Below are 22,676 nucleotides of genomic sequence, written 5' to 3'. Positions count from 1 at the left end.
TGCATCCAGGCCACTGAAAAGGACAGTATCCGTGGCTGAGTCTGATTTTCTGATCCCGTGCAAGCAGAACAGAGATGGGATCAGAGTCCCAAACCTTCATGTAGTTTTTGGAATGATCCGTCTAATGTGTCGCTCGTAGTTTCTGTGTCAGAGTATAAGTCTTTGTCGCCCAAGCGCGTCTCCAAAAAATACATAGATCGTGTTTCAGGATCCAAGGGATCCAGGCATCCAGTGGGATCCAAGGGATCCAGTTTAGTGGGATCTGGAGGATCAAAGGTATTTAGTGGGGTCTGAGGGATCCAGATATTTAGTGGGATCTGAGGGATCCAGATATTTTGTGGATCCAAGGGAACCAAACATCCATCGGGATCCAAGGGAACCAAACATCCATTGGGATCCGAGGGATTCAAACATCCATTGGGATCCAAGGGATCCAAACATCCATCGGGATCCAAGGGATCCATTTGTCCAGTGGGATCCAAGGGATCCATTCATCAAGTGGGATCTGCGAGATCCAAGTGTTTAGTGGGACCCAAGGCATCCAAGCACACAGTGGGATCTAGAGGATTTGATGTGCTTGTGGAACCAGATCAGCAAGTAGTTCGCATGCAGTCGTCAGTGTGTGATTGCTCCCCTTCCGAGCTAGCTCCAAATTCATCCAGGCATCCGGCGCCACACACCACTTCTTGTTCGGTTCAGGATCCTTCTCTGGAACCGAATCAGCAATGCTTAGACTGCATTCTAGGTCTGTTACGCAAACCGACAATGACTCATGAGTCCGAGGATTTGACACACTCACCCATTTTGTCTGAGGAAGAGGACATAGAACAGGATCAGCCTTCTTCAGCCTATGCTTCCCTTTTGAAGTACATCTTGTTTTGCTTCCCGGACTTCTTTTTGCCAGCGACTCCATCTTCGCCGAGTTCATCTTTTATGATGAGACAGCCTATGGAAGCTTCTAGGCTGCCTAAGATGGTTCTATCGTCGTCTTCAAAGAAAGCTCTGTTAAGCATTGAGAGCTGGCTGACAGAAAAGAGGGATATGAGGAAAGCGGTATTCTCCGCTCCTCCTCCTCCTCCTCCTTTATCCAAGAGGAGATACTTGTGTTACTGGGGAAAAGCCATCGTTGGGAGTTACTGCCTCCTCCCAAGGGGATTTCTCCAGCTTAATTGACTCATCACGGAGATCTGCTTTCTCCTCATCCAAGATCTTATTCACGACTTCAGAACTCGAGCATATGACTAAGGATATCTTTAAGGTCTTTTGAGATATTAAGTTTTCTTGATTGGACTGTCAGCGCCTTAGCAAAGAAAATAGAAGGCTGTGCCTCTCTCCAAGATAACTTCACTACGGACTGGCTGGGAGTGCTCTCATGTGGATAAAGGGATCAGGGATGTATCCCAGGACCTGGAAGCCTTGTTCGCAGAGGGAGACTTCAGAAGCGAGAGCAGTGGTGTTCATTCACTTCAAAAAGGGTCATTCCCTCCCAGAGATCTGCACTTCTTTTTGCTCCTTTAGATCAGCATACTGTAGTCCCTTTCCCAGCACTGCAGTAAAAATATCGCAACGGAGCTGCAAAAGAAATCAGCAAGCAAACCTTCCTCTCACAAGTGAGGATACTATCCTCTGTGTACATTTTTGGAACAAGTGGGAGGAGAGAAATGTAGAACCTTGGGTTTTAGAGGTGATCAGAGTAGGATATTCCATCCCATTCAGGGAGAGACCTCCCTTAGTGTCCTCTCCTATCAACTTGGCAGCCTACTCTGTAGACTCAGAGAGGTACTTGGCCTGTCACAAGAAGTGTCGTCTCTGCTTACCAAGAGGGCCATAGAAATAGTTGGAGATGTGCACACGCCAGGGTTTTACAAAGTCATTGGGAAGTTGGAGACCTGCCCTGGACATCAGCACCCTGAATTCCTATGTTCAGACTACAAAATTCAAAATGGAAACAACCCACTCAGTTCTGTCTTCCATCTGTCAAGGGGATTGGATGGCAAGTATAAACATGCAGGACACACATTTCCACATTCCAGTCCACCCAGAGGTCAGGAAATATCTGCGGTGTGTGTTCCAGGACAAGATCTTCCAATTTCGAGCGCTGTGCTTTGAACTATCGACAGCCCCTCAAGTTTTCACCTTGTTCTTGCCCCATTAGCAAAATGGCTACTTCTCATGGGGATCAACATTTGTCTCTATTTAGATGACTGGCTCTTATGCTCCCCCTCAGAATCAAGTTGCACAGAGGACCTAAAAAAAGACTTCTGTTAGCCCAGGCATTGGGCCTGCTGATAAACCTAGACAAATCCCAATTAGTCCCGAGTCAGTCAATTCTATATTTGGGAATAAAGATCAACTCTCTGTCCAACAAGAGAATCCAAGCCTGCGTTCAGACAGTTGAGAAATTCCCATCTCTCCTGTCATGCTCGGCCAACGAATGGATGAGTTTAGGGAGAACTTCACACGAGAGTGCTACAATTTTTTCTAGAGGCCAGTTGGCAGAGGAAGATTCTTCTGGACTCGTTTGTTTTCCCAATCACTCCCGAGATCAAAGAGGACCTTCGGTGGTGGCTTGTAAGAGGAAGGTTTACAGAAGGGAAATCTCTACACCCTCTGAGCCCCAGCCTCTCATTCAGACGCATCAGATTTGGGTTGGGCGGCTCTCCTAGAAAATAAGGAAGTTTCAGGGAAGAGAGAACTTCATATCAACGTGAAGGAGCTGAAGGCAATACACTTAGCCCTTCAACACTTCGCAACAGTGACTTTCAACTCCACAGGCTTAGTCCACTTGGACAATACGACAGCTCTGGCCTACATAAAGAATCAGGGAGGAACCCACTCCTTTTCATTTTATCAGGCGACCAGAGATCTTATCTGGGCACAAGGAAACCAAACCAAGATTGTCACCCGCTTTATACAGGGCAAACTAAATGTCATAGCAGACGAATTAAGTTGTTGCAAACAGGTCCTACCCATGGAATGGACACTGAATCCACAGGTATGCGCCGACCTGTGGAAACGGTGGGGAAAGCCGTCAGTAGATCTATTTGCAACGTTGAGGAATCACCGACTTCTTTGTATTGCTCACCAGCCCCAGACCCTCTTGCATGGGCAACGGATGCGATGCTCCAGGACTGATCGAACCTGGACGTCTGTGCCTTTCCACCACTGAGTATGAAGAGAGACGTAATCAGCAAATTTCTCCTATATGACATGTAGACGACCCTGGTAGCTCCCTTTTGGCCACAGGAGTAGTGGTGTCCAGATCTCCTTAATCTCCTGGTAGATTTCCCAAGGTTACTTCCACAGCGACTAAATCTACTCAGGCAACTGCACTTTCCCCAGTTCCATCAAGGGCTATCCACTCTTACTCTGACAGGCATCAGACAGGTAGGAAGCTTGTCAGAGCAAAAGGCTTTTTGAGATCAGCTGCGGAAACAGTTGCGAGATGTAGACGTCAGTCTTCCTCTAACATCTTCCAGAATAAATGGACAATATTCCTCAGCTGGTGCAGAAGACACAATGTATCATCTACTTCTACCTCTGTAGTGCAAATGGCGGATTTTTTGCTATTTTTAAGGTCTTCCCAAGGATTGGCTACGTCCATGATCAAAGGCTACAGAGTGATGCTCAACTCTGTATTCAGACATAGAGGTCTGGATGTATCGACTGATAAAGACATCGGTGACCTTATCAAGTCACTAGACACTGCGAAACAGGAGAGGTCAGATTCTGTATCCTGAAACCTAGATGTCGTTTTAAAATGGCTCTCAGGTACTTCTTTTGATCCTCTTCAATCCACATCCCTCAGCGATCTTACAAGAAAGACACTATTTCTAGTCACTCTAGCTACCTGTATTGCTAAGAGAATTGGTGAGTTACAGGCTCTGAGCAAGAAGGTAGGATTCACATGAGACACGGTCTGTTGCTTTACTATGGAGTTCTTAGTGAAGAATGATACGCTGTCTTTTCCCTGGTCCCGTTCATTCACAATCAAAGGTTTAACGGACATTCTAGGTCCTACAGACCAAGAGAGAACTCTTTGTCCAGTAAAAGCATTAAAGTATTATCTAAAGAGAACTAAGAATATCAGGGGCATGCCCCCTACCTCTGGTGTTCAGTTAAAGATCCGACCTGTCCAAGAATGCATTGGTGTTCTTCTTGAGAGACGTGATTTCCGAGTTGCACATTAAGATTCAAGAGGAAGACTTGTCAATCTGCAAGGTTAAAGCCCATGAAATTAGGGCGGTAGCGACTTCGATTCCTTTCAAGCAGAATTTATCCCTCTGCAATTTTGCAGTCCACCTCCTGGAGGTGCAGATCAGTGTTTGCGAATTTTTATCTACGTGACATCGAAACTGTTCATGAAAACTGCAGTACACTTGGCCCATTATCCGTGGCTGGCATGGTGTTGGGGGAGGAAGGGTAGGTGGTATTCTTACATTCCTCTATCTACTCACCTTGAATTTAGGTTGTCGAGTTTTGGGAAGTTGGGGGATACTGAGTGCCTGGAGTACCCATCATTTGTTGTGTTGTGTTATGAATGGGTTATGGTAACTGGTCTTTTATATGGTGTATGTGTAACTTGTTTTATGGTCTTGGTTTTGGTACTGTGCCCAGGACAAGGGCTTTTGTGTTTTATTTTGTGCTTTGGTGTAGAGGCGCCTCTGGCTTCACTGCCACATCACTATGGTCGAGGTGAGCCGCATCAAAGGCAGTACTTTCCTGCTGGAGCTCTTTCGCCAGGTAGGTTACAACTAACATTTTATCAATGCTAACTACTTGCTATTTAAAATTCATCTCCATTCATGAGTGTTTTTTAAGGAGTACATGCCCATGCATCCCACCTCCTGTCAATGTGGATTCAGCTATGTAGTTACTTGGTAAGTTACTTATAGAAAAAAAGGATTTTGACAAAGGAAAAATCTGTTTCTGGGGTGAGACCTGTGTCACCCGGTGAAATAACCATTCAGCACTTATTTCTAGGTAAATCAATTGCTAAATCTACCAGAGAAAAAAGCTAAATGCAAAGCTGGAGTTAATACCCCCAGTGCGAGCTCCATAAAATGGAGTCGTGTACATGAAAGGGTGAGATTGTCACAATCACAGGCCTCCACCCTGTAGACATTCCCAATGTCAAAAGTTCCCCAGAGTGAGGTGCCGATACAACGCCCGCACCACTCGTGGACTATCAACAAACCAGCGCCACCTGCATTCCATGTTAGCACCCACCACCTAAGAATGAAAATTTTCCTTGTATTTTAACTAGGGGAAAGGAAGAACAGAGGTGGGTCATCTCAAGATTCTTCATCTCCCCCAGAAATAGATTTTCCTTTGTCAAAATTTTTTCTGGGTTGTACTCCTGTTTCACCTGGTGAAATAATAACAGAGAATCAAAATACCATCGTGAAAAGAAATAAAACTATAATTCCAAAGGATTTTTAATTATCCAAGTTGAAAATTATATATAAATACATAAACTATAATAATGTTTTTGGAACTATGTCCTGCAAGACAAGAGAACATTAATTCATGAAAAATGTGTTAAATGCTAAAAACAGGGACATACAAAATGCAACATGGTCAGGAGACAGGCTGTGAAGTATGCCTGACCCGGAGGTGATGGTAAAGGGAATAAATGAGGCAGGTAGGTGGGAGGAAAAGTGATCGAGGTTAAAGAGATATAAAAGGAATTAATTAGAGGGAGGAACAATGCTTATGCCGCCACTGTGGTGAATTTTAGAGCTTCTAAGGATTTCAAATAGTGGCGTTTGAAAACCAGGGAGATTTCACCCTGTATATTTCGTAAGATCCTCAAAATTCATATGATGAAAATAATTAGTGGAGGTGGCCACCACTCTAATGTCATGGACCTTTGGAACTGATTCTGGGTTTGCTTGTTTAATAAAATGTAAGATCTGTTGTCTGATGGCCTTCATAGAAATAGTTCCTCACCTTCCCTCACAAACAGAGGCCCCGGAAGTTATTTGAGAGGTTCTGTCTAAATAAGCCTTTAATGTAAAGACCAGACATAGTGATAGGTCTTGTGGGAGGGGAACGACCTTCCAGGGAGACCATCTATCTCGAGGATCTTCATTCTTAGCTAGAAACTTAAGATGAGGGGCTAGCAACACTTCACCTGATGGAAGGAAATCAATATGATTGGGCTCTCTAGACAGGGCAGACAGTTCGGAAATTCTAGCGCCTGAAGCTAAACTAATTAAGAATAAGGTCTTCCTCAGTAAACTTAAGAATGAACAATTCTGATTATCAGTTTCTGATGCTAATTTAAGGACATCATTTAAGAACCAGGAAACTGTGTGTGGACATTACTGGTATCAAACGAGCACATGCTCTAGGGATTGAGGAAAATAAGAATCTGTTAAATTAATATTAAATCCATGTAAAAACATCTTTTCTCAAAGCTGATTTGGCTGTAGTAATGGTACTAGAGGCAAGACCTTTTTCAAATAATGACCTAAAAAATGAGATTGCTAGGTTAGTTCATTATAGTTGCTTCAGATTCTTTTAAGAAGAGTGCTAATTTCTTAACTGCTGAGTCATATTGTCTGAGAGTGGATTCCCTTTTGTCTGATTCTAGGAACAAAGTGTTAATAGGGTCAATATTAGCATCTTTCTGAGCTGCAAACTTCACCCCTGAAATCCATAAAGCTGGGCATTCTGAACTCTTGAGGAAGCTGACACAGTCTGAGTTTGTACTATTTGCGTCAGTTTTGGATTGGGGATCTGTAAACACCAAGCTTCAGCTCTAGAAGAAGTGGAAACCAGTTGCTCTTCAGCCAATTGGGAGCTACCAGAGCCACCTGACCTTTGAATGTCCTGAGCTTGTGAAGGACTTTCATTTTTTACTGGAGGGAACAGATAGATCCTCCGCCACTTGTTCCAATCTATGGACATTGCATCTGTGGAGTGAGCCAGAGGGTCCAGGTTGGGAGCCACATAACAGGGAAGTTTGTGGTTGCATTCTGTTGCAAAGAGATCTACTTCGAGACCTGGGACCTGACTGCAAATCCATTTGAATGATGTTTTGTCCAGGGACCATTCACCACTCCAGCGGAGTTGTCCTGGATAGGAATCTGCAATGACATTCGAACTCCTGCCAGATGAGTAGCAGACAGATGCCACCGGTGTTTGTTTGCTAAGGAGAATATTGCTATCATAACCTGGTTGATCCAGCTCGACTTGGAACCTCCTGTTTATACAATGCACCACCACTACTGCGCTGTCCAGGACCAGTCTGATATGGATCAGACTGTTTGGGTCGTAGCTTCTTCAAGGTTAGAAAGACTGCCATTGGTTCCAGAGCATTGATATGGAACTGGCGGAACATAGTGGACCATGTCCCCTGAACTTTCTTGTGTTGAGAGTATCCTCCCCACCCGCTTAGGAAGCATCGGTGTGAATCACTAATGCCGGAGGGGGAAATTGAAGTAGGTACTGAATTCGGATAAGCTCTTGACTGTTGTCCAAGGCCGGAGTCTCTTTTTCAAAATTAAGAAATTAGAGACACCTTGTCTCTGAACCTGACGCGTTGGCTCTGGATCCGCCATACCCTGTTTATATCCTTCAGTTTGGTTTTCAGAAGAAGATCCGTTACTGAAGCAAACTGAAGAGAGCCTAAGACTCTTGCTTGGAGTACGGGTTAGGAAGCTTTCTTGTTCTTGAGGAACTGTCTGGTTGCTCTTGGCTATTTCTCTCCGTTTGGCTGGCGGAAGAGATAGTTTGTGTGAACCCAGGTCCCTGGATCCCTAACCATTGAAAGCGACTCTCTCTTACTAGGTGGATTTCTCCCGTTTATTTGGAAGCCTAGTGATTCCAGAAACCGATTACTATGGCTGTTGCTTTCCGGCATTCGCTGGCGTTGGGTGCCCAAATTATCCAATCGTCCAGGTATGCGGCCAGCATGATCCCTTGAGACCGTAGTTGCTGAACTACGGTATCTGCCAGTTTGGTGAAAATTCTGGGGGCTATATTGAGACCGAATGGCATGACCCTGAACGAGTATGCTTGTTTTCCCAGTCTGAACCCCAGATAAGGAGAGAACCTTCGCAATCGGGACGTGATAATAAGCGTCTGAAAGATCTATAGAGGTGGTTACGGCTCCACGGGCAGTAGGGTCCGAACCTGCGAGATTGTAAGCATTCGAAATTTGTCGCATTGAATGTAAAATTTGGACAAACAAGTCTAGAATTACTCTCTGTTGACTGGAACCTTTCTTTGGAACACTGAACAGTCTGCCTTGAAACTTCAAATGCCTCGCTTTCTTTATTGACCTCTCTTTGTAATAGATCCTTCACAAGTCCTTCAGGGCTTTGGATGGTGATTGATGAAACCTGACTAGGGGAGGACCTCTGCTCCAACTCCACCCCAAGCCTTTGGAGACTATGCTGTGGGCCCATGGACTGAAGGTCCATTGGTCCCTGAAATGCTCCTCAGCATGAAGGTAACCTCCCACCTACCTGAGAGATCTCACTGGGCTGGGAGATGGTCTCTTCCCTCCTCTGGAACCTCTGCCTCCCCTCTTCCTTACGGGAGGAGGAGGATCCGTGCTGCCCTGACAGAAGTAACCTCTGGCCCTGGTTCCCTTGCATTCTGGATGGACCGAAAATGCCCCGTGGCTTTCATATGAAGTATTGAAATGGGAAGAGACATCTCAGGGGCAGCCAAGGGACTGATGGGCTGGTTGAACCAGCACGTTCTCTGAGGCTGAGGTTGGGCATGGGAGGTTGAAGGCAGACCAGGGTGCTTCCCTGGACAGCCTGCAAGACAGTCTGAGTTGGGAGCTGTTTAAACTTCTTCTCCTCTTCCCGGAGTTTGGGATGAGTTCTTGTCTTCTCCGTTAGTTTCTTCCTCTTTATGGAAGGCCCCATCGAGCGGAGACTTTGATTGGCCTAGTCGCTAATTTGTTCACCGCATCAACCTCTTTTGGGAAGAGATTAGCTCCCCAGATGGAGCTCTTCATAAGCCTGTTGGCTCATGACGGATAAAGCTGCCGAAAAGATGTGCTTCCGGCAGTTCATCCGAAGGCTGTGATGAAACTCGTGGACAGGTCCTGCTGAAAACCTGCCAAGAGGATTTTGTCAGGACCTGAAACAGAGAGTCTTCGCTGTATACCACCGGTTGCCTCAGCCAGAGTCAGAGAGTTTAAGGACCTGCTAAGCCTGTCCTTAGTCTCAGCTTCAGCCTTCAGGAGCGAATCCGGGATCTTAGGGAGTTGCTCTGCTGAAAAGGTTTGAAGCGCAGTCCGGGTCGAACCTCTTACCCTGAAGGTGGCCGGAGCTCCTCCCAGAACTCAGAATCTCGGGGAAGGCTAGAGGTGGGATCTGTCTCCCGGAGATGAGGAAGGGTTTGCCCTCCATGCTCGTTTGGCTAGTGAGCAAGGCCACCTTTGTAGTGCAAGGTGTTGGGAGAGCCTCCCAAAGAGAACATTGTGAACGCACCCTTGGCCGAGCCTCAATTTATGTTCTCTGCTTGCCACCCCAGTCAGTCTCTCGCAGAGAGGACTGAACCTGGTCCCTCGGAAGATGACAGTCTCCTTGGGGACCTTGTCAGATCGAATCCATGCCTCCTCCAGAATCTGGGGAACCTGGGTAAGGATTTCCAGACCGGGAGGGAAGAACTCAAGTTCCTCCAACCTGTGGGTGCCTAGACCCTCAATGGTAAGGGTACCCTCATGCTGGGGAGCATAAAGGGTTAAGCGCCAGGGATTCCCCATCGAAGGAGGAAGGCTGGAGGTGTCCCTGGGACAGAAAGGATCCAAAGGACTGGCCGCTTGGTGCATGAACCCTGAGATCAAGTTCCATCAATCACTTAACCTGCTGTGACAGGGAAAGATCGAGGCGTTGGAGGATGACAGCTGAGATGAGAGTTGTGACAGCTTGTCGTCAACTCTCCTGTCGAGCTTCTGCATAAGAAGCTCCAAAAAAGCTTTTACATCAAAGGAAGGAGGGGAATCTCTTTACTCTGTTTAGCTCTTGATCCCTTCCCAGAGGTAGAGGCCTTGCTCGTAGATGGCACGGGGTTAGGAGCCCGTGGCGTCTTGAGGAAACCCGGAGCGGACTTTCTGGGTTTTCAAGGTCTTTTTCTTTATTGATTTTACCTTAGGGATGGTAGACCTTGCACTAGTCCATAAGGCAAGAGGATTTCAAATCCCTGAAAGAGGAAGCAGAAGAAGAAGGAGAGCTGAACAAGTAATCACCTGCCTCACTTACCCCCTTACCTGCCTGGAGATCCAGGTCTGGCGTTCATGGGCTCCAAATTCCAGGCATTCAACGCCAACAACATCTTCCGTAACCTCTCCGCATGCAGCCGTTTCCTCCTGGGAGAGTTGGGTCATCTCCCGGATCCCAGCGATCAAACCGCGTACCACTGAGTCCGAAACTGACGCTGAGATCCAGGCGCTGGGGAAGAGAACACTGCAGATTTCCTCGGAAAGGACATAAATAGGCTTCCCTGCAACCAGACGTTCCTCCCAAGAAGCTGCTGACCCAGGTCTTGAGGGTCAAGAGCTCGAAGAGTCTCGGGAGTTCTACAGTCAACCTGAAAGAAGGAGAATGTCACTAACAAAATCTCCTACTATAAAAGATATCTTCCAATTATCCACAAGAGACGTAACTCAAGGAACTATGAACCGAACTGAAAATTTCGACCTTACCGATTCATCCAGAACCCGCTCATAGAATTCGTAGCACACTCACAACCATCCAGGGTGCCAGACGACTCAGATCCCCCACGTGGACGGTGCACCCGGGTGGGACCTACAGACCTCAACCCACTGGTCTGTTGGAGGACTTGGTCCGTACACCCCTGCTCCTGACAACGCACCACCTGTAAGTGGATGGGTACATGAGTATGCTAATAAGGCACGCCCAAAGCAGTCTTAGGATAATAAAGATTGACTGGGCATGCAAAAGACTGGTCAGACCCGCGGAAAATTCCACCGTACAATGATGAGGTCAACCAGCTAATACATGACAAATAAAATAAAAATAAAAATAAAGCGGGGGGACCTGTCTGCTTAATCCGGGGGAAACAAGAGGTCCGCCAATAACATTGCGTCAATAAATAACAAGTAAATACAGTGAGTGGTTTACTTAAGATTAAACAGTCAAAGAGTTTCCGCTTGGTGCGGGGGAGTCCTGTACGTTCGTTGATACAGTGACGGGCGGAGGAGGTGTGGTGAGCACCGACCGACCACACACCATACCCACCGGATGGTATTAAGAAAGGAGGGTAACAGAAAGCCCGACTACCTATCGGAAAACATAAATAAACTAGTCAAGGAAAAATAGATACCTGGTAAGGAACAAAGTTCTAAATGAATAGAACAGAGGATAAACACTAGCGGACATGTGAAAATGAGACAGAAGACAGTCAGGTGGAGAACTCTACTGGCTAACAGAACAATATTTTCCCCAAAACTGGCGATTGTCCTGAGAACGACACCTGGCTGGGAAAAACATTCATACTGACAGCTAGGGAAGGGAGGGGACAGGCCAATGGAGGGGGGACCCGTAGCAGCGGCCAGGGAGTGAGAGAGCACCCCGGACGCCATGAGGCCACCCTTCTCTCTCCTGAGGGGTCAAACATGTATGAACAGCACGGAAGAAGAGAGGACAGGGGACCTCAAAGGCCAAAGAGCGCAAGGAATGGTAAACAAGGTATGGTGGCCAGGAGTGGGAGGCACCCCAGACACCAGACAAGTTCTCGACAGGGTGCCAGATCGGTTAAGATTGGAAGCCCTGGGTAGAGAGAACAAGGAGAACCAATCAATGCGGGGAAAGGGGTAAGGAATATAGGCTATTAACGGAAGGATCAGGGCTAGAGCGCTTCAAGCCTTGGTAAGTTAACAAAATATGTCAGCGAAAATTAACCAAGGGGGAAGGTGGTAGGAGAGGGGGAATCCACATGAAGCTGGAATGCTGCCCAAGACTTATTTTACAAGGGTAGGCTTCGAAAAGAGACCCTCGCTATTTCAGCTTAACCTTACTAGGACTCGGAGCCCACACAGAAAGGCCAAAACAGGGAGAGGAGGCAACGCCCAGGCCTGACACCCATCCAAGCAACAAACATCAGGGAGCGCATAACATGAGGCCCTCCTACACACCTAACCTTCCTCCCAAGGAAGAGAACCGATCGACCCAATAGCTACTCCTAGGCTAACCTAACATACCTGCCAGCTGCCAGGGAGGTTAGCTCAGGAGAAATAACACGGTATCTAACAGACTAGCCTATAGAGTTAACCTCACAAAAATGTAAAATAAATAATAAAATCAAATATAAATGACATGATGTAGAAGGGTGAACCAAACCCAACGATATGATCACATGGAAAATTGAGCGACCTTCACTAAAAATAACAACAAACAAAATCCGTAAATATCTAAATCATCCGTAATCGCTAGACATAAAATGAAACTAATAGGCATAACTGTACCATCTCAAATAAAATACCCAAAAGCTGGAGGAGGTGAGGGTCCTCCCTAAAAACAAATAGGACTGATTAAAAACGGATAGGCCCGAGGGGGAAACTTCACAGCCTAAACGACAAAGGGACCGCACTTCCCCAGGAAGGGTAACAAAACTAAAATAATTAAACCGATATGAATTATGTTCTCTATACATAAAAACATAAGAGCATAAATAAGAGCATAAATAAATGGAAGGGAGCGCTACTTGCAAAAAAAGTTCCCGTGGAGACTGAAGGTCACATGAGGCCGGGAGGAAGTTTCGGCGAGGATTATATGTCCCCTAATTATAAAATTAGGAGGAAATAAGGAGCCCCAACCGCCTAAAATAAAAGAAAGAGATGGTACTCAACTTAGGGAAGATACATCCTGAGATGAAGAAGCCATACTTCAAGAAAAAGGCACAAAATATGTGCACCAACCAAAACACAACGGAAAAGGACTCGTGCTAAAATGGAACGCAGGTGGCGCTGGTTTGTTGATAGTCCGCGAGTGGTGCGGGCGTTGTATCGGCACCTCGCTCTCGGGGACTTTTGACATTGGGAATGTCTACAGGGCGGAGGCCTGTGATTGTGACAATCTCACCCTTTCATATACACGACTCCATTTTATGGAGCTCGCACTGGGGGTAGTAACTCCAGCTTGCATTTAGCTTTTTTCTCTGGTAGATTTAGCAATGGATTTACCTAGAAATAAGTGCTGAATGGTTATTTCACCGGGTGACACAGGTCGTATAACCCAGAAATGACATTTTTATGATAAAATAAAGTTTTATATATACTTAGCACGTAGCTACATGATCAAAGCCCTTCCTCTTCCCCTCTCATGGGCATAGGGCATAAACATTCTACACTGTAAACTTGTACCTTATTTCCCGAAAGTGGGCGGGTTTACCTACACCAAAATATTTAAACACTACCATTTAATTTTCAAATTTAAGCTGCCAATAATTGAAACATAATAGCTATGTAGTTACCTGGTAAGTATATAAAGAACTTTATTTCATCATAAAAATGTCATTTTCTAGTGTCAGGCACATCAAATATTGAAGTCAGTAAAACAACCATTTCTTTTTGATTGACAAAGATGATTCTTCATGGCTACAAGAACATTCCCATTGCTCAGGCATTTCAGGTAAAAGTTATGGGTCATGGGATTGAGGTTGTTTCAGTATTCTCAGCTTACGGAATTTTGGCCCTTTAATGTCTGCAGGCCATGCTTAATTGCCTCGTAAAGGAAATGCAGCTGCCTTCTCAGTCTTATTCCTCTTCATCTCTCCTCTTTTATGAGCATAGATCTCTGTGGTTGCACTTATCGAAGGGGATAATAATATATATTTTTAGCTCGTCTCCCCTTTTTAGCCTTCAGAACTTGTTTGTGGATCAAATTCACAAAGCAGTTCTTTTCAGCTCCCCAATTGCAAAAAGTTACAATCCACAAGTCCCACACTTTTTATTAAAAAGCTATTCAGGCTCATGTAAACTGATGGGATTGTGTTTATTTTAAAAAGAGGAAAATAGTTTGTGGAAATAGTGAACAGAATACACAGAAGGTTCTTCTGTTGGCCCCAGTAGTCTTGTGGCAAATCCAGACAACACAGGAGAATGACTGGCAATCACTGGTGGTGCTGGGAGCCACAGATGTGTATCTCTGGGTATTATCACATAGGTAGGCTCATGTACAGTAAACATATTGGTTTGTATTAAAAAATAGAATTAATTTTGTTACAAAAAAATTTATATTTATCATAGTGTTTTAAGCCATAGGAAGCACTTACTAATGTATTTAGAATTGTTTTTGTTTAGTTACAAGTAAAATAGCATATGAATTGATTATATTAAGAAGATGATTTCTTTAGGTTTTGAGTGTGCGTGGGGGTGGTACTCTCGGTGTTGTTGTAAGAGGTGTTGGTAGGGATCACACTTTCAGAATGGAAGATCGTGGCACAATTTCTTCCCTCAAGTTTTCTCCTGATCATAATGTCTTGGCACTACAAAGGAGCAAGAATGCTGTGGTAAGATTTAAGAAGTTTAGTCTGTTTCATTATTTCCTACACCATATGCTTATGATGTTTCCTTTCAAATTTTGTAAACTAATTAGTACACAAACTTCAGTATGTATGTTTAGTCATGATTTCTAACAGAACAGTATTTTTTTGTAATGTGAGACAGTCTTAGTGCTACTTATTGTTTAAAGCAAGAACCTGTAATTAGTATTTACAATGAGAATGAGAAATTCCTCATAAGAGGGGATTCTTGTGTGACACCCCAGAAGCTGTAACTTCACGATCTGTTATTCAAATGGTAAATGTGTGTACTATATTGAGTTCTCTTCACCTGAGTTTCCCTATTCTTTGCTTACCTCGACTTTGGTGTTAGTATTTTTTGATAGCGTAGCCACTGTTTCTCACCAAAGGAGTTACACTCTCATGGTCCCTCCAGGGCTCTATAAGGCAGACCAACCAATCTCAAAAGGATTATCTTATAGTTGGTCTTGGCCAGAATAGTGCTTGTTGGCACAGTGATAGAATATAAAGAACTCAGGACAAGAGGGTTCTATCTCCTGTCCACTGACTACTATGGTTTTTACATCAACCTACTCGCACAGATGTGACAACAGTGAGCATGTTGGCTATTTTCCTTTTTACACTCTGGTCTGTTCCAGAGTTCACTTATCCCCAGGGTTTGCTTAGAAAAATTCGATCATAACTTTGAAGTTTAGTACATAGTTTTAAGACCTAGTGAAGAGTTTTAGTTCCTTAAAATTTTAAGGAGTTGGCTTATGCTTGTCAAAATTGGGAGCCAGTAGGTCTTCTGCAAGGTGAGAAGTTAGGATTAGATTGCTAGGCGACGCTGTAATTGCTGTGCTGTTTTTTCCTGTCTAACATGTGATATTAGACAATTTTGTTATTAAAACTCATCCGTCATTTAGTTTTTTGAAGATTGATAGATAATTTGAGGTTACCAAAAAGGTAAATAGGGGTAGCCTAACTTCTTGTTAATGAAACATATCCATGATAGTAGTTCCCAGTCAAGGTAGACTTACGAGCCTTGGTGGTTACGAAAGACCAGTATAGGCAGTTCCTGATTTAAAAGCCCATCTGGGGGTTCCGTTCTAGCACCTGCAGGAGGAGGGTGAAGAAAAATCAGCGTAAAATGGTCATTGTTGAAAATTCTAAGAAAACATTACTTTTAATCCTTTGGATGCCTTGAAAATGACATAATCTGCATATTTAATGGTTCAAACACGAAATGTATACCTTAAACTATCAACCTACACCAAATATACCTTAAACTACTGTATCATCCTAAAACACTTTAATATCATTTCAAGGTAATCTTACAACATTGCCCATAGAAATATATGGCTTACAGCTAGACTGTTGTTGTTGAGGTTGTTAAACTCAAGTCCCCCCACATTCAACCAGAGCCATTTTCTTTGAGTATTGAAGCTGTCCTATTTTCTGGATCGGGGTCCCGTGTCACCCGGTGAAATAGTCCATTCAGCACTTATTTCTAGGTAATTCCGTTGCTAGATACCAGAGAAAGCTAAATGAAATGCTGGAGTTACTACCCCAGAGCGAGCTCCACTAGATGGAGTCGTGTATGGAAAAGGGTGAACTACAAAAACACGGAACCTTATCCTATAGAGATTCCCAATGTCAAAAGTCCCAACGAGAGAGGTGCCGATACAAGCCCATGCACTACTCATGGACTGTATACAAGGCAACACTAGCCGCATTCCATTTTAGCACGTTTTTTCGTTCACACGTAATTTCGTTCACACGTAATTTCGTTGTGATCCTTATTTTGTGCTCTATTTTGGATTTTTATGGCATCCTCGCAAGGTTCTTCTTCAATTACTTGAGTACCAGTGTTTTGTTGTTTTTTAGGCGATTGAGGCTTCTTATTTTCCTTTAGTTTAATAATTAAAGGGATTTATACGCCTGTCTCGATCTCCTCTCACGCTGTCTCTTGACCTCTCTTGGTCTTGGGTCGGCATGTTTGTTTTGTGTTTTTATTTGTATCCCTTTTTATTTGGGATATTTTACCATTAATGATCCCTAACTTTAGTGGGTTTGATTAATTTTTGTTTGTTCTGTACCCATTTACTACGAAGTGCTGTTTAGCGTTTAGGCTCTGAGCTACCCCCTCGGGCCCATTCGCTTTTTATCATGGCTTCATTACGAGAGTGATTTTTATTACGGAAGTGATGTTTAGCGTTTAGGCTACGAGCTACCCACTGAGCCCATTCGCCTTTATCATGGCTTCATTACGGGAGTGATGTTTAGCGTTTAGGCTACGAGCTACCCCCTCGGGCCCATTCGCTTTTTATCGTGGCTTCATTACGAGAAGTGTTGTTGAGCGTTTAGGCTACGAGCTTCCCCCTCGAGCCCATTCGCTTATTATCATGGCCTCATTATGCTTTGTTTTTGTCACTCACTTCTCTTAGCCTTTGGGGATCTTATTTTCATTGGTACTGTTACGGTTTTTACTTTGTTTTTATAATTTTGTTTATTTTGTGAATTTTGTGTTCCCTTCCTGGTCAAGTGCTGTCTTGCTGTTTAGGCTACGTGGTTCCCCCTCGGGCCTATTCGCTTCTTATTTTGGCTTTATTTTGCCTTGTTTTAGACTCACTTCTCTAGTGTATGGGAACATGATTTTCATTGTTACATTTAATTTTTGACCTTGTGCTTGGATGCTTTTGAATTTTGTTAATTTTGGGATACTTTCATTTAACTGGAGGTCGGTCATGTCCCTTCACATCCATGTTGTGTTGGGCCTGCCTATCCTCCTACATGTACCTTATAGACAATTTTGTTTTATTATGATTTTTTTTTTTTGAGTTATTGGTAAGCCTTTACCCCTCTCCTAGGCTTCCTTCCTTTGCATTGCAGTTAGGTTAGCCTAGGGGTTGGCTATAACACTTTTTCCCTTCGGGGAAAAATTCGTTAAGGAGGGGACGATCTCGATCTGTACGTATGAGTTTCATGTCGGTGATCTCGTTCTGTACATGTGTGTTTTATGTCTGGTGCTTCCCTTTGTTTGGTTTTGGCTTGGATATATTGCCTACGTCCACCCTCTCCCTGTTTCGGCTTTTCACTTAGGCTAATGTTCCTAATAAGTTAAGCTGGAATAGCGAGGGTTTACCTGCGTAGCCTATCCTAGTTCAATCCTTCTTTGGGTTGCTTACCAATGGTGACCGGGAGTGCTCTCCCCACTCCTGTTCACACTTCTTTTACCGACTATATATATGTTATTTGTGGTTTCGAGAGTCCCCTTCTCTCCCTTTTATCCTTTGCTCTCTCTCCCCTTGGTTTGTTTTCAAAGTTTGTTAACTTTCCAAGGTTTGAGAGCAATTATCCTTATTTTATGTTGTAGCCTAAATCCCCTCCTCTGCATTGATTGATTGTCCCTCGGTGTGTCTGAGTTGGCACTCCACCTGGACCTGGAGGTGACCAGGAGTGCTCTCCCCACTCCCGTTCACACTCCTTTTATCTTTCATTGCTCTCCTGGCCGTAGAGGTTTTTGCCCTTCCTCTCTTTTTCTCTCGCTCTTGTCGTGCAAACACAGCTTACATAGCGGGGATCTATGAGAATCTCTGGGCGCCCGGGAGTGCTGTCCCACCCCTGGTCGCTGCTTTGGGTTACCAACCTCCTGGCCTATCCTTCCCCCTTCCTTTTACGTCGACTATTTCCCTTCGTGGTGCTTCCTACATGTTCGCACCTCACTGTTGGGATCTCATCCTACGAGGCCAGTTAGCGTTCTCCACCTAACTGTCTTCTGCTTTATTTACTTTTCGGCGTTCCCCTCCTCTTTGCTACTACCTGTTCGGTGTTTCGTTATCTTGTTGGGCGCTCTCCTTGCTTACTGCTGCGGCGGTTTTAGTGTTTAGCGGTCGGCGTTTATTCCCCACACCGCTATCACTTGTTCAGGATATCCCCTCCGGGGTTTTCCTCTCTTGGCTCGAGTCGCCCACTTCCAACAGTTCATAACCTTCCCACATTTTATTCAAATATGATCGCTCGAATGTTCCGTTGACTCTGTTTTTATGTCTATGAGTTTTGTCCTGTTAGCCCGGTTTTCTCTTCGGTTTTCTCCGGGGTTTTCCTGGTCTGACTAGGCTATGGCTGCTACGGTACTCTGCTCCGCATCCGTTCCAGCATGCCCTTTTTCTCATACGTTTTCGGCTGGTTTTGTCAAGTGCAGGAATGCTCCGCTATCCTGCAACAAACCAGCGGTCACGGAGTCTATAGCTCCCATTCCGGTGCGCAGTCTGTTTTGGATTTATAGTTTGGCACGGAAGGTTATGAAGTACGCTATGCTCTCCTCGAGCAGACTTCTTGATGAACCCGTAGATTTTATATATACCTGTCGGTTTCGTCTCCGCCAAACTCCGCCTCATGTGACTTATTCTTGACTCGAAGGTTGTAAAGTGCGCTATGCTCTCTCCGAGCAGGCTACTTGATGAATCCGTAGGTTTTATTTACACCAGTCGGTTTTATCGCCGCCAAACGCCGCCTCCTTTGGCTTATTATTAGTCGTTTGGCACCCGGCAGATTGCGTTATGCGCTATGCTCTCCCGAGCAGGCTACCTGATGAATCCGTGGTTTTCATATATACCTGTCGGTTTTACCTCCGTCAAGCTCCGCCTCATGTGGCTTATTAATAGTCGCTCTTTCGGCGATAAATCGGTAGGTTTCACATATACGCCTATCAATTTCACTCCGCCAAACTCCGTCTCCAGGCGGAATTCTCGTTAATTCGGTAGGTTTCATATAAACCTATCGGTTCTCCGCCTCTTGTGGCTTATTAATAGTTAATCTTTCGGTGTTTGGGCTCTCTCCGGGCGAGATTCTCGGTGGATCGGTAGGTTTCATATACGCCTATCGATTTCCTCCGCCAAACTCCGTTTCCGGGCGAGATTCTCGGTAAATTGGTAGGTTTCATATACACCTATCGGTTTTTCCTTCGCCAAACTCCGTCTTATATAACTTATTAATAGTTGTTCCTCCGGTGTCTGGGGTCCTATTTTTCCCCTCCTGGAGGCCGGCCGCAAGTCTCGTAACTCTTAAGCTTCAAGTTAATTGTTTACGGAGAGTTTTCTGAAGACGTTATGCCTTCTGTCTCGTTCTCGGACCTGTGAACATCGTCCCGGAGCGATAAGTAGGTGCGGGAATAATTGAGGCAAACCTTTTCCGCTTAGCTCGGAATTAGGTGAGGCAAACTTTTCCTTTAGGGGATTCGTTACCTTCTCATCCCTTTTCGACGGTTTCTGGTCTACCGTTCCACAAAAAAAAAAAAAAAAAAAAAAAAAAGAGGACCTTTTTTTTTTTTTTTAAACCAACAAGACCCGCTCCGGGGCCCCCTCAAGGACGTCTCGGATCTCTAATCCGGTGCCATCTACGAGTTTGGCCTCGTCTTCTGGAAAGGGACACGGCCCAAGCAAAGCAAGGCGGTTACCCCCTTCTTCCTTTGTTGAAAACTTTTTTACGGGTCTCCTTATAAGGAGCTCGATTTGAGGGTCATTGTCAACCTATTAAACTAACTATCTACCTCATGGTCCATGCCTTCCCTTTCCCAGGAGCTTAAATCCCAAGTGATTAATCTCAAGACTCATTGTCAATGGATCACCTGTTAAGTCCTGCTCCGTTCCGGAATTCTATCGTTCCGGACATCTCCACCTCTTTTCCCCTCCAGTCTGGGGAATCTTGGTGCCTTCCCTTTATGCTTCCCAGCATGAAGGCACCCTCCTGTCGGGGGTGTGGGCACACGGAGGTTGGTGGAAGGGCATTTCTTCCCTTCCGGTCTGGTATCCTCTTATCCGGGTTTTACCAGACTGTCAGAACGAGCATGGCATCTGTCTGGCAGGATCCATAAATGAGCCCTCAGCTAGGGCTGGACACATCGTCTCCTGAGAACTCTAACGGAGTGGCAGGCGGAGAATCCCAAGTTCACGCCAGTTGTGGGGTCTTACTGTGCTCTCTTTGAGAGCCCTGTTTCTTACCCCTTGTGCTCCGAATGTAGCCCCTCTTATCAACAGGCTTGTTTTGAAAATGTATCGCTGAGGCATTTCCGGGAGACAGATATCACAGATGCATTCACAGTGAATCTTCTAACCCCAGGCTACGCTTCTAATTTATTCAGCGTACCAGCTCCTAAGCTTCCGGAGTCAATTTTCGGAAGCTGAAACAGGTGTAAGTCAGGCTTGCCCGTTCCGCCTTGAGCTGAAAAATCTTATGAACAGTTTCACCTGGAGAATTAATCTTTTCCCCAGGTGGGCGTTATTACGGCCCGTCTGGGGCTACTATTGTAACCCAGAGCCTCCGTTCTCATGGGTGTCTACCCTTCGAGCAGAAACGGTCTGATCTTGCCGGGACCTGCCCCAAGTCCGGCAAGAAGTTCATGTAGTTCAAGAGCCCCCCTGCTCAGGCGGTGGTGTAGGCTCTTCAGGTCTCTGCCCCTAGACAGCCGTCAGCTCTCACTCCCAGCCTCCACCTCGATGTGTGCAGGTTCAGCCAACACATCAGCCCCTTGTAACACCCCCGTGTGTCTCTGCCTCCCCCACGTGCCCGCCGGAGTTTTCTTTGCTTCATACGAAAACTTAAGGACAGAATTTTCACTAGACATTTGGCCAGAGGCTCTGACCCTCAGGGTTATCATAGGAGCAGGGATGCATCCTACTCCTCTCCGAGAAATTGGGAAGGCATTCGCTTCACGGGAAGCAATCAAGCCTCCTCCCTGTAGTATTTCTCATATGGGTGGGAGGCTGTACCATTTTCGGGGCCACTGGAACTTCAGTTCCTGGGCCCAGAGTATAGTTATCAGGGCCCAGGGTGGGGCTGGACTGTTGTCCCCCCCCCCCCCCCCGCAATCAGGTTCAATCAGCCTCCGGCCAGAGTTCTGGGGGTCTTTGTGAATGGCCTGTCAGGATTTTTCAGTCTGCCAAGGAAGTTCCCTTCCACTGGAAAATTTTTCCGGGCGTGTCCCGTTTGTTTTCCTTATTCATGCGGCAAGTCTCGGTTGCTTACAGTCTTGTGGGTTCGGATCCTACTGCGCCGTGGAGCCGTAACCACCTCTATAGACCTTTCCGACGCTTCCTTTCACATCTTGGTTGCAGAAAGGTCCTATCCCTTCTTGGGATTCAGACTCGGGGAGCAGGCGTACCCCTTCAGGTTCATGCCCTCCTCAATGCGGCTCCAGAGTCTTTGCCAGTTTGAACAGTACTGTAGTTCAACAGCTCCGGTATTAGGAGGCTATGCTAGCTACATATCTAGTTGCCTGGCTCATTTGGGCACCCAGCGTCGGGAATTGCCTGAGGGCGCCGGTCATTATAATCGGTTTCTAGAGTCTTTGGGCTTCTAAGTAACCAGGAAGGAATCCCACCTGATTCAGGAGGGTAGCCTTCCGTAGTTATGAATCCAGTGGAAGTGGAAAGAGATAGCAAGGACATCCTATCATTTCATCATCTCAAGCATACCTCTCCCCGTGCCCAAGAAAAGGTCCTGGGTTTTCTCCAGTTTGCTTCAGTGACGGTTCTCCTTCTGAAGTCAAAGCTGGAGTTTATGACCGGGTATGGTGGAGTCAGGGACGTGTCTCCTGATTCCTCCTGCTTGAATAGTGGCCTCCGGCCTTGCACAACTGTCAAGTGCTTACCGAAGTCAGTTCCTCTCCAGCTTTCCCCTCCGGCCTCAGTATTCCACACCGTCACCTCTCTGGGCGGGTGAGGTGGATATTTTTTTGGCCCAATGAAGTACATGGTACTTAGTCGGTCACGTTCCGGCAGTTCCATATCAACGCTTTGGAGGGCGGTGACAGTCTTCCTGTCCTTGGGAAACTTCTTCCCCCCAAGAGGTTTCCTTTTAGGCTGGTTCTGAACAAAACAGCAATACTGCGCTGCGTAAACAAGTGGTTTTGGACTCGAATTGCTTCGTTCAGGTTATGGTTCATTCTTCTCCATAACCAACAGATGCAGGTGCTTCTGTCTACCACCCTTCTCGTAGGGGTCCAAAAGGTCACTGCTTTTTCCCTATCCAGGGCCTCCCCCCTGGTGTCGGAATAGTCCTTAGACGGAGCGTCATTCAGGTAGCCTTGTGACCTTTTCCTGGGCCTGGAAGTAGGTCTGTTTGCAACCCAATTCAGCCACAACTATCAAGCTGTCCCGTCTGGTATAAACTCAGCCTGCGTCAGC

At 45.6% G+C, this 22,676-nt stretch overlaps 1 protein-coding gene across 3 annotated transcripts in view; it reads left to right on the top strand.

The window, feature by feature from the left end:
- The window catches only part of Bulli (regulator of MON1-CCZ1 complex protein bulli), a 441,067-nt gene that overhangs the window by 25,820 nt on the left and 392,571 nt on the right, over positions 1 to 22,676 (top strand). For all 3 annotated transcript variants that reach the window (XM_067104768.1, XM_067104769.1, XM_067104770.1), the window contains exon 2: positions 14,344 to 14,499. In XM_067104768.1, the coding sequence (XP_066960869.1) occupies positions 14,344 to 14,499 (156 nt within the window). The remainder of the gene's footprint in view (positions 1 to 14,343; positions 14,500 to 22,676) is intronic.

The sequence above is a fragment of the Macrobrachium rosenbergii genome, chromosome 6 (genome assembly GCF_040412425.1).
Source record: "Macrobrachium rosenbergii isolate ZJJX-2024 chromosome 6, ASM4041242v1, whole genome shotgun sequence".
NCBI lineage: Eukaryota > Metazoa > Arthropoda > Malacostraca > Decapoda > Palaemonidae > Macrobrachium > Macrobrachium rosenbergii.
This window is presented reverse-complemented; position numbering and strand designations above follow the sequence as displayed.